A 12,570-nucleotide genomic window follows, 5' to 3' on the forward strand; every position below is an offset into this window, starting at 1 on the left:
GTCTCTCACGTGGGAACTAAACTGGATAGCAGCTCCTTCTTCTGCAGGGACTGTGACTAGAGGCTGTTCCAAAGTGCAGTTAGGCTTTATTTATGAAAATTTGTCTGGGAATGGCAGAAAGGTGTAATCTTACACTAGAGGAGGACATTCATTGACTGTGGGATGGAGCTATTTCTGGTAAAACACTTAAATAAAAATCATATCTCATCACTTCATTCCATCACTGTGTGCAAAGTACAGGCTGTAAAAACCACCTGTGCACAGAAACACTGGGATTGAAACAGCACTGGGGTAAAAAGGAGCAATTCTGGCAAAAATGAAAGCAGAAAAAAAAAACCTCTATTCCCACTGCTTTTTGAAGCTTTCTTATTTCTGGGACAATCTTCTTCCCATCCCTCAAAATGGGCTCAAAAGCTAGGAAAGTAATTAGATGCTGTGATTAGGGGTTCAGTTCACAATTACAAACTCCTGAAGTGTGCTGCAAGCTCAAGCTGTGTTAATGTGTGCTGGCTGACATAAGGTTAGCATAGGTAGAACTGGTACAATTTCAAATTAAGTTAAATGGTGTTGTTAAAGTGCCCTTTAAAGAGGGTGGGCTGCTGGTACCTTGTGAAATTCTGTTGTGGGTTTTCTGTGGCTTCCTTGCAGTCATTATCCCATTTTTCACCTGCTCCCATACTCCTCATTCCCTGTAAGGATCCATGAGGAGGTGAGTAAATCTCCTTGGATTTCTAAGGTCTCCCTTTGAAAAAAACCTCAGAAACCAACCACAGAAAAATCTCAACACATGAGTTTAAAAACAAGTCAGCTTTCCTGAGTTCCTGGTGTGATGAGCAAGAGCAGTGGCAATGAGTCACAGTTTGTGTAGAGGTTAAAACTGGTTTTCTCTCTCTTTTTTCTCTTCTCAAACCCATCCCCATGCCTTTCAGCTATAAGGGTCAGAAATGTTTCTAGAGGTGTCCCCCCCTCTGTGTTTCTGCCCTCTTTAGCATCCACTGGTGGCAAAGGCAGTGCTGAGGAAGCATTTCCTGATGGACCAGAGCTGCATCCAGTGTGGTGGAACCCCAGGGCACCGTGTGGTTGCCATCCCCCAAATGAATCAATAATGAAATGATGCAGCCATTTCCTCCACAAATTTGTAAACTTTCATACACGTCCCTTTTGAACTGGCAGAGGAAACCAGAAATGCCAAATTCCCATTTAGACCCCGATCTGTGCTCTGTGCTCTGCAGTGCTGGGAGCTGCTGGGGTAGAAGAGCATCAGTCCCTTGGCTCTGAGTGCATTGGTGAGTTCTGTGCCCTGGGAACACCCTCCTTTTGTACTCAGAGAGCTGCTGAAATCCAGCCCTGGATTCCCAAAAATGAAGTTCTCAGGTACCATTTCCTGGCCAGGAGTTGTGTGCCAAAGGCTGGGATGCTGCTCAGAACCATTGTGAGAGAGCAGGACAGACACATCACATCTCTGGCAACAGCAAAAAGCCTGAAACAATGATCCTGAAGTTTTTTAAAAGTGTGAAATCTGTGGTTTGTGGGAAAGGAAGCTGGCTCAGGGGCTCTGCCAGCCCAGGGGTTTAAGAAGTGTAGCTCCTTGGAGTGTTTGCAGTCTGAATCAGTCTCTGAAGTGGCATGCAGTATTTTGGGCCTGGGAGAGCACATTTTTGTTGCACATTCTCTGTATTGTCAAAAGCATACCTGTAAAGAAGGTCCAGTGTCTGTCAGACTTGAAATCCCTGGAGATGTTCAGAAAAAATGGGGTTCAAAGTGCGTGGATTTGATGCACAGTTTTTGTATGATCAAAAAACCGCTTGTTCTCTATCTGCTTCATCTTGAGATCACTTACTGGGTGTGGGCAGGCAGTGCACAGGTGAGGGTTTAAGCTGTCTGGAGGTGGTGGACACTGGCAGAAGCTGTGGCATTAAAGAGAAATGTCCCCTCCCTGGGGTGTGGGGAGCTCCTCTCAGCCTGGCTCGGCCGGAACGCGGTCCTGGAACACAGCGGGGAGATTCAGGCTGGAAGAGGTTGAGGCACACAATTCCCTGGGAGACTTCTTAGTCATAAACAGAGATGAAAAAATGCCCAGCCACAATGTTTGTTTGCTGTCAGAAGCCTTGGGAAGCCGCTGGAGCGAGCGCCCTTTGGCACGCCTGGCTCCTGTTGCCCCCTCTGCTCGGGCAGTTTTCATTTGTTGGTTGCAATGTTCTAGCACAGAGCTGGTCTCCAAGGCAATGCTAAAGATCAAATCTCCTCGTCAAGGCAAATTACCAGAAAGGCACATTAAAGTTTTCCTTTGGTATTTTAATCCAGTCTCCTCGGAGCTTTTATTGCCGTGAAGCAACAAATGTCACTTGTTTTCGCGGAAGGTTGTCCTTGGTTTGTCGGGGATGGATCTCTTGGGGAAGGAAGAGCAGGGATGCTTGGGACAGAGTGTGGGCAGCGGCCGTGTTCCTGGAGCCCTGGCTCCCACATGGAGCACATCTGTGCCCCTGGGAAGGGTCAGGGGCTCAGCCCACCCTGCAGCAGCACGGCCGGCGCTGCTCCCACGGGCACATGTGCAAATGTGCCCAACAAAGCACGTCTCAATCAAGTGTCCTTAATTAAGACCTCGGAAAAGCCTTGTGAAAAACGCTTATCCATACCTAAGCACAACAACTAAGAAGGTAAGAAAAATGTGGGGGAATTGATTTGACAGCTAGGAGCCCCTGGGACAGGAGGAAAGAGAGCTCCTGCTGGGAGCGCAGAGCCTTGCGGGGCTGGAAACGCGTTCCTTTGTGTCCCGGGGCTCCCCTCCAGCACCTGCACCTCTCTCCCCCAAACATCCCCTGCAATACTGTCCTCCAGGGCAGGCACACTGCCAGGATTAACTCCTGGGTTTGTGTCCCAGGGTGAGGCAGGACTGGAGGAGGTGCTCCCTGGGGCTGGTGGGATGTGCATTCCCACAGCCAGAACGAGCAATATTGCCAGTTCTGTTATTTAAAAGCCAAGAAGTGATGATGGTTTAACAAAATGAAATCAAAAAGACCCATGCCCAGCATTTTTTTTTCTCTGTTTATTGGAACCTCGTGGTATGCAATGAAGTTTTGTTTATGTCCTTAAAACGATGAGAATTAAAACCAGTTTTTTAATGAAAAAATGAAAATGAAAGCTAAAATGTCTCCATATTTTCATGCATCTAGCTAGGAAGGACTTTGAGTACTAAACCACATGTAGACTGAGGCTGAAGCTGCAGGAAAAGCAGGACTTTTGGAATATTCTAGCACAGTGGAACAGGATTTCCATTGCCATTTGGCTGTAGGGTTAGAAATACATGAGATTCTAAAGCTTTATCCCTGCTAGAGCCCTGATAACGCTGATCTGATAGGCAAGAAACCCCAGAATCCTCATTGCAGTGCCATGTGTGGTTGAGAGTTATTAAATTAAGGTAACGTGTTCATGGCTGGAATTTTAGTATCTGTGTCTATATTTATCTGTCTGTGTCATCTGGCCTCAGCATCACAGAGCTGCAGAGATGATCAAAAGCAAGATGAGAGTGCTGAAGCAAGGGTCTCATCTGGAATATTCTTTCCAGGCTGATATTTTTCCAGTCATTCTGCCAGCAGTCTCAGGTCTGCTCTGTCTGTTTAAACTGTCATCTCAGTGCAGCTCCTGCTGCAAGCCAAAGCCATCTGTTGTTGGGTAATAGTTCTGATTTATTCTGCCTCTGCTTGACACTCCTGAGCCAGATGCTGACTTGCAAAATTTGCTTTTATTCGCTTTCATTTTTATGCCATGTCTTAATATCACAAGCAGTGTTTTAATTTAGGTGATTTCTTTTGTCTACTGTTTAAAATTAGGGGTGAGTGACAGTGTCAGCCACCTCTGGGATGCAATTCAGCATCCTTCAGAAAGGCACAGGACATTTTAGAAGCACATCCAAGCAGTGCTGCTAAATGTCCAGTATCTTCCAAATCACTAATCTGTGCACTCATTTCTGTATTAATTAGAATTAATTATGTATTGCTTTCAAATAAAAGGTGTGGACTGCTTGAAGACTTTTGGGCTTGAGAATGTTGTGGGTGGCTAACTGTGGTCAGAACATCTGATATTCCACAGCATAGCCTTTGACTTCAGTGAATATGGGGAACTTTGCAAGTTGGCACTGACTGCCACAGTGCATATGTGTCCTGGGTTGATTATGATGTTAAGATTTGATGATGTTGATGTTTATGATGTTTATGATGTTGATTATGATGGAAGATCAAGGTGATTAGAGAGATGGATAAACCTCACCAATTGCAGATCTACAAAATGTCTCTTTGTAGGTGGCAGCTTCCAGACAATGTGTGCATCTTGCACATCAGCTCCTGCTGGACTCTGGGTTCAGAGCTTTTTGTTTGTCTGTTTTCTCCAGAGCTGGTGTTGGACCACTGGGAGTTGTGCAGCAGCCCCAAAGCACGTTTGAATGCAACTGTGAAGTAGCTCTTAATACAATTTATCCATTCAGTAAATAGAGGTGCCATTGTAAGGCAGCATGAATTTCTGCACCAGGCTGCAGACAGGTTAGCAAAATGCAACTGCTGCTTGTTAAAGGCTCTCAGGTGGTGATGTGTGCAGTACTTGTGGTTTGGTGGGTAATGATGGACTTGCAGAAACATTGAAAAAGGAAAAAAACCAAACAGTACCAGCATTTTTTAAGGTCTGCTAAAAATAGTCATCAAACCATGGCAAGGGCATTGTTACAGAATGTAATTTAATGGACATCTTATCTTGGGGCTGTTCCTTTGGGTTTCAAGAACAGTTTTTATGTAAGGTTCATTGTCTTAGTGAATGCTGCCTTAATCTCAAGCGGTTCAAAAGTGAAATGGGAATTACATATGTGATCTGAGAATTATACCAGAGTGGTTTTATAATTTTGGTACCCAGATGGTTTTTGCAGACATTTATTTAAGTAATGTTTTCTTCTCATGGTCAGTCATTTGGTGTTTTGGGGGGGAAAAATTTTCATGGGAAAAAAAAGAGAAAGAAAGTGATATTTCTGCAATGTATCTCCAGAATATCTTGATACATTTATCACCTAACTTTGTGTGTAACTCAGTTCCCCAAATATTACATATAACACTGTAGTGTTTGTATTTTAAAATGGCAAAATTACAGTTACCCTGACATTAATAAATTGATGTATCCTGAAGGAAGTCTAATTCAGTTTGCCAAAAAGATAACCTTGCCCAAAAGTATGAGATGTTTGTATGGGAAAAGCATGGGAAAGCATGAAAGGAGAGCATCAAACTGGCCTAATAATATGGGAGATGCCTGGACCAGAGCTTTTAAGTTCTGTTGATAGGGGAGGAACCATATTTTTCCTGGCTGCAAGTAGAGCAGCAGAGCCCTGAGGAAAGGCTGGTTTCTCCTGGCAGGCCAGGGCTGTGTCCTGAGCATTTCCAGCTTCCTCTGGCAGAGCCAGGGCAGGCACTTTGGGCACTGCAGAGCTGGTGTTTCACAGCCTGCTGCAGCAGGCACGTGCTGTGGAGCTGCACAGGGACGGCAGGATCACATGTAAACAGCTGCACAAGTAAAGGCTTCCATTCAGCAAGGTCCTTCAAACCACATCTTTAAATATCATTGAAGTCAAGTTAAATTGCTTTAATCATATGCATAAGAGCTCTGATGAAGGAGAGTTTAATAGTAGTTTCCATCTCTTTCCACATGATCAAGGCTTTTTCATATTCTGCTGCATGCAATAGGAATTTCTTCCTGGTTACACAGCACGAGCAATTGCCGTGACTTTTGGAAGGCTCCCTCAACAATGTGAATTTTCTGAGCTGTTGTAAACAGTGCAGTGTGGAATGCCAGTAAGAGAGAAAGGAAAGGCATTTTCCCAGCTCTCTACCTTGAGAGCAGATCTAACACATCTTCTCTGCTGTTTTCCAGGACCACCTGTTACTCCCAGCCACCACACATAACAAGACCAGGAGACCAAAGATGTCTATAGTGCTGCCAGCTGTAAACATCAACGGTGAGTGCAAAGGGAGAAAGGGAACGATACAGAACAGGTTCAAAGAGGTGTGCCTGACTCGTACATGAGGAGCCAACTGGGGCCAAATGTCTGTCATTAGGGCTTTGCAAAAGAAGTCAGGCTGATCATGAGTGGGGTTTGGCTGCCAGGGTCCCTGTTGGAGCTGGAGTGCCAGCAAACCCCCTGTGCTTGGTCACCCAGACCGTGAGGATGGGGGGACGTGGCCAGGAGCAGTCTGGCTCCTGCAGGGACAGGGAGGGTGCCATCCAGGGCTGGGGGTTTGTGCCCAGCTGATTAAGGGTTACATGGATGGGATTTAACTTCTCTAACTTGGTGGCTCACAGGGCCCATGGAGACTGTCCTCCTCTCCTCGTTTGGCTTCCTCCCACGCCTGCTTAGCAGGGCAAATTCCTTGGCCTTGCTGGTTTGTTAGGATGCTGACTGCCTTCCCTGGCCCTCCTCAGCTGTTTAGCACGCTGTTACACAACCCTCAGTGTGAGTGGGACCTCTCAGCACTGCCTGCTCAGGACTAATAATCATCACCTCACCGTGCTGCAGGACAGCAGAGAAAACAGCTTTGCACGGGGGCAGATTTCTGGTTTATTAGTGCACAGAAATGTTCTGGGTCAGCATTTCAGCCCCACCTGAGGGACAGGACGTGACTTGCACAAATACATCATGTTTTGGACATGTTAGGGACACAGGGTCACTGCCACACTCCCCAAATGCATTGAGAACCCTGCAGCAGTGTAAACTTTACTTTCTGAACAACTGTGCACATAATGCTTTTTTAAAACATCTGTGTTTTACAGTACATGTGAATCATAAACCCAAGTGTTATTGTTAAATCCCAGCATGCCCAAAGCATTATCTGCTGATGTGAATTTCCATAAACTAAGAAAAAAAGAATCAGTTCAGGCTTTTGGCATTTTGATAATTGCACTTTCCCATGCAGTTCAGCCCAGTGTGATAATCTGTACAGCTGTCCTAGGGGAATTTTTATTACAAGTATCAGAATTATTTTTGGCATTTATCTGCCTGAAACTCCCTTTTTATGTCTATTACAAAAATCCTTTTCTGGCTGACCTGAATTATCACATACAAGTGGGCACTTTATCACTGAAGTACAAACACTATTTCTAAATTGCAAATTATTTCTTCTTGACATTTTACTGAGTCCTGTTTTTACTTGAAATAACTTCGTTTGTTGGAGTAAATATAACTTGGAAAATATGCATCAGAATCCAGTGACAAATCTTATCCATAAATAATGAAACATTGTGAAATTATATTTTCATCAGTTCTTCAGGATTTTTCTTTGGAACATCAGCATAATCCAGGAAAAAAAAATGTCCAGGGATTTGGGCAGAGATGTGGAAACAGATGAGACACAAGAATAGCATTAAGTAAACAAGAGCATCAAACACAGATTCCTCTGGGACACCCAGGCAGGTGTCAGGGGAGAAGTTACAGGACACACAAGAGCCAGTGGGTGACTTGGCTTGCTTTCTAATCTGACTCTTGGTAACCTGTAGGGAAAGATTGTCCTTTGGGAACATTGCTTCTCCACCCTGTTCTGCCTCTGTGGGGGCTGGAGATCTCTGCACAAGCAGCTGGGACTTAGCAAAGCTTTCCCCCCAGCTGCCTGCTCTTCTTTTAAGCCCACCTTAATTCTTTGTGCACCTGCAGAGAGTTGGCTGCTGGAAAAGGACGAGTCTCCTTTGGAGAAATCAGCAAAACTTTCAGTGAAAGAACTTCTCTTTCCTCGTGCCTCAGCCAGATCTCTGTGCAAGAAGGGAAATCTTTTATAGAATCTTTTATATAATCTCTTCCTTTTCACTGCCACAGCCCTGGCAGAGGAGATGACAGGAGTGCAAGTGAAGGGGTCTTTGTTGTGAAGTTTGTTCAGAACTTCATCACTTGCTCCTGTGAGCTCTGTGTGGTGGTTCCTGACACTGACCTGGCAGTTTTCACCAGTGAGCAAAGCAGAGTCAAGGTTACAGCCTCCAGGGTTTTTCTGGGAGGAAAGTGGCAGCCCTTGTGCTGTGAGGTAGTGGCAAATGCCTGCAGTCTTGTAATTGATGTGCAGTGCACATGTTGCAGTCAGTAAAATGGAAGTTGAAAAGAAAATGTACAAGGTAACAGCACCATGTTATTAATTTTCCAGATAAAAATTTGCTTTCAAGCATTCAGCTGCTCTATGCTGGAAATGAGTAAAAAGAGCCATTATTTTGTAACATTGTGCCATGTGCTCCTTCTCAGGGTCAGCCTTGTCCCTCAGAGGGCACCAGGATAGAGCCAGATCCTCACTGTGCAGGTGCACAGAAATATATTTGCCTATTTAAGTATGTTTAATATGGTAACATATGTTAAATATGTTTATTTTTTTTTAAGTATAGGAACTTGTTATACATTGGTACATGTTAATCCTCCGCCTCTTAGTCCCTTTTCCTTCTTCCCCCCTGGTCATAGCCCCTTTCCAAGCTGGCTGGGCCATCCCCCAGTTGACAGTCAGTGTTTGCTGGCAGCTCTTCCCTTTTCCCCAGCTGCTCTGTGCCCTTGTGCCACGTCCCTGCAGTCCCCTGGCACAGCTCTGTCCTGGTTCCTGCAGGCTGCAGACCCCTGGCACAGCTCTGTCCTGCTCCCTGCAGCCTGCAGTCCCCTGGCACAGCTCTGTCCTGCTCCCTGCAGGCTGCAGACCCCTGGCACAGCTCTGTCCTGCTCCCTGCAGGCTGCAGACCCCTGGCACAGCTCTGTCCTGCTCCCTGCAGCTGCAGACCCCTGGCACAGCTCTGTCCTGGTCCCTGCAGCTGCAGTCCCCTGGCACAGCTCTGTCCTGCTCCCTGCAGCTGCAGACCCCTGGCACAGCTCTGTCCTGCTCCCTGCAGGCTGCAGTCCCCTGGCACAGCTCTGTCCTGCTCCCTGCAGGCTGCAGACCCCTGGCACAGCTCTGTCCTGCTCCCTGCAGGCTGCAGACCCCTGGCACAGCTCTGTCCTGCTCCCTGCAGCCTGCAGACCCCTGGCACAGCTCTGTCCTGCTCCCTGCAGGCTGCAGACCCCTGGCACAGCTCTGTCCTGCTCCCTGCAGCCTGCAGACCCCTGGCACAGCTCTGTCCTGCTCCCTGCAGGCTGCAGACCCCTGGCACAGCTCTGTCCAGGTCCCTGCAGGCTGCAGTCCCCTGGCACAGCTCTGTCCTGCTCCCTGCAGGCTGCAGACCCCTGGCACAGCTCTGTCCTGCTCCCTGCAGCCAGGCTGTGCCCAGAGCAAAGCCCCAGCTCTGTGAACACGTGCAGTACTCACAGAAAATCTGCCTGGTGCTGCCCAAGGACCTCAGCACTGGGAGGGCTGCAGGGGGAAAAGCAGAACTGGGGAGGCTTAGTCCCACTTTACATGGGTTTGGGGGCACTGTTGGTGTGCCTTCCTGAGAAGTTACTCCAAGAAGAAATATCTTGCAGTTTCTCATGGGAATGAAAATCAGCTGCAATCTACAGTTAAACTCAGCCTTTTGTTTTCAAGCAAGTCATGTTTGTTATGCTGGATTGCAGCTATTATTTTAGAAATCTAACTATGCACTTGAGACCAGTTAAGTCTCCAGTAGGTTTCATTCCTAAATTTGCTTTTATTGTAATTCAGAATGTTGTTGGCTCATTACACCAATTCCAAATTGACATATAGGCGGTGCCTTTCTTGAAGTTTAAGTGAAACCATCTGCCATTAGCCCTCTATTTATTTAACTGCAGTGGGTTACAAGGTGGATCTGTGGATCCAAGTGACCTGTAGAGAACAGCCCAGCTGAGCCACCCTCCCCAGCTGAGCACAAAGCTCTGTGTGTGCAGCGTGCCCAGGCTGGCAGGGCTGCTCTGGGCTGCCCACAGCAGCGGGATGGGCACTGCCCCAGGGCCAGCTCCATCTCTGGCCCCAGAAATGCCTTCCAGTTCTGCTGGGATCGGGTGAGGCACTCTCACAGCTTGCTCCTGCTGGGAGCAGCTCTAGGTGTCTGTGCAGGTGTGTGCTCACCAGCAGTACTGCCGGCCTTGGCAGCAGCACAAGCACCAAAAAGGGCTTTTATCTTCTCAGGATCCCTGTGCAAACAGTTCCTTCCACCATTCACTCTTCAAACTGAGGCTTGGTGTCTGTGCTCCAAGGCCAAGACAAAAGTGAGAGATCTGATGGGAAAGTCCCTGGTGCAATCTAAGGCTCATTTTCTTGGAATTCGCAGCCGTGACAGAGTTCTGAATGTTTCACAGATATTCTGGCTAGGTCAGTGGGGCGTGTCTTCATTCTGCCTTTGAGATGGCTGCTTGTGTGCCTGACCCTTGATAACCTCTGTGTTTCTGGGCTCTTAAGGAGCCCTCTTCTCCTAAGGGTTGCTTTTTGTCATGAGATCCAGCAGCAAAATAATCTTCCAAAGGCAGAAATGGAATGGAATGGTGACTTCAGCAGAGCCCATGTGCTCTGCTGTGTTGGCCAGCTTCTGATTCGTGACCAGTTCCATCAGCTCTCCCTCTTGCCATCCCTCATCATACTGGTGTAACAGACTTCAAAAGTACTCTGAAATAATCCATGTTCTAGTGAAAAAGGGGGAAGGCAAATCTAGTGGAAAGGCTCTTTGATCAAAACTGGGGCGATTTCTGCCATCAGGCAGCAGGATTATTTGCATGCAGCTACAAAGAACCTCCTTTCAGCTGACAGCCATGTGCAAGCAGGCCACAGATGTCCCAGGCTGGTAGCAAACTCTGAAAAATCTGTAAGGCAACCAGAACCCACACAGGCTGAGGAGGAAAATAAAAACAAAAGCTCTTTGGGAAGTGACAATGCTCTGTAAGTTCCCATGTCTTAGGGCTGAATAAATAAAGTCTTCGACTTCCTCTGCCTTTCAGGGTCAAGCAAACAAAAGATGCTGTTTCCTTTTTTCAGAGCAAGAAGCAGAATTTGCAGTCAGTCATTGAGGAAGGTCTGAAGCGATACATATCTGAGTGCAGAGCAGCTGCCTGCCCTGAAGGTTACTGCCTGACATTTTGGGAAGCCTCTCTCCCTTTGGAGAGCCTCAGAATGGTTTCCAGGAGGGCAGTGGTCCCTGCTGTCCATAGCTGTTCTCCTCCCCTGCTCTCCCTGGCTGTAAAGCCAGGCTGTGGTGCCCGTGGCTCCCTCTCACAGCTGCTGTCCTTGGCACCAGGCTGGGGCACCCATGCCACTCTGCCAGGCATGGAGGACACAGGTGTGAGCTACACAACACTTCCCTCAGGGTTTCTGCTCTCTATCTGTGTTCAGCAGGAAGTGCTGAGAGCTCAGCACAGCCCCAGGAGCTGCAGTGTGTGACCAGAAAGCTCTGGGAGTTGTGTATGTGGGGTTAGCACCTAGGTGTGAGATGAAAGGTGATGACTGCTAAGGTTTTCTGGGAAAGTCACTGAGAGTTTGTCAGGTTCTCTAAGCAGGATGTAGGGAAATTCATCTGAGAATGTCTCCAGTGCTGTCCTTCCAGTCGTTTTGAGCTGCCATTCTTCTGTTTCTGGAGCTGGCAGTGGAGGAATAGAAGTTGTTTGAGCAGGGAAGAGTCAGAGCCCTGGTCGGAGCTCGCTGCAGCAGCTGATGGCTGAGCCTGGGCTGGCACAGGAGAGCCTGGGCTGTCCTGTGTGCAGCCATGGACAAGCAGCAGGCACTGTGTTCTCCTGGAATTAGCAGGATTTGCCAGTGTCAGGGGTGTCCTTCTGCCCCAGAGCCCGTGTAGGGCTGTGCTGCAGAGCTCAGGGCCGAGCAATGGCAGAACGGTGTTTAACAAGGAATTGAACAACAGATTTTAGGAATCTTGGAAGATGCTGCCATTCGTGTTTCTGTTCTCAAAGTCACGTAAAAGTGCAGTTTGTCAAAATAAAATATTCCCTCAAACTTTGCTACATTTCTTTAAATCAGAATTGATGGTTACCTAAACTAAATCTTAAATAGAAGTTTTCAACAGCTTTTGTTACCTTTGAAAGACTTTGCTCTACCCAGCCATGTTTGTTAACGTGTTTTTGACAGAAAGGAGGAGATTAAATTATTCAGAAAAGTATGAAAGAAATCATTCAAGAATCTGTGCACAAAAGTAATGAAATCGGTGTCACTTGAGTTCATGTTTATTTATTTAGACAGGAAACGATCGAGAAATGAAATCATGAAGGCTTATTCCCTAATGATTTTTTATAATGAGCTGTTTACCTAAATTGCTAAATGACTAATCTATTTTTATGCATTTGAAATAACAGGAAGGTCATTTCAGAGGATCTTCAGTGCCTTTTGCCCCGTGATGGAGCCAGGATTACCCAGGGGTTTTGCTGGGGCGGGCCATGCCCCGGCGTGCCGGGTGCTCCCTGTGCAGGCACAGCAGCTGCTGCAGGTGGCATTGTGCTGGGGACACTCACCAAGGGGCAGAGAGTTACTCATAAATCAGCTGGACTTCATTCCTGGTATTTCCAGTGGAGTTATTGCAGCAGATTGGTTTTCCACAGGAATGACACACTTGTGTAAAATTCACCAGGTGTGATTAGGAAGAAGCCCTGGGCTGGTGCCAGGGTGGGAGCTGGGGATGTCTGTGTCCCCTGGA

The 12,570-nt window shown here is 47.1% G+C and overlaps 1 protein-coding gene across 8 annotated transcripts in view; it reads left to right on the forward strand.

Moving 5' to 3' along the window:
* Nucleotides 1-12,570, forward strand: part of ATF6 (activating transcription factor 6) — a 73,917-nt gene that overhangs the window by 49,677 nt on the left and 11,670 nt on the right. For all 8 annotated transcript variants that reach the window (XM_086842958.1, XM_086842959.1, XM_086842960.1 and 5 more), the window contains one exon: nt 5,905-5,989. In XM_086842958.1, coding sequence (XP_086699084.1) covers nt 5,905-5,989 — 85 coding nt within the window. The remainder of the gene's footprint in view (nt 1-5,904; nt 5,990-12,570) is intronic.

Source organism: Cyanistes caeruleus, chromosome 9, assembly GCF_971803275.1.
Source record: "Cyanistes caeruleus chromosome 9, bCyaCae1.hap1.1, whole genome shotgun sequence".
NCBI lineage: Eukaryota > Metazoa > Chordata > Aves > Passeriformes > Paridae > Cyanistes > Cyanistes caeruleus.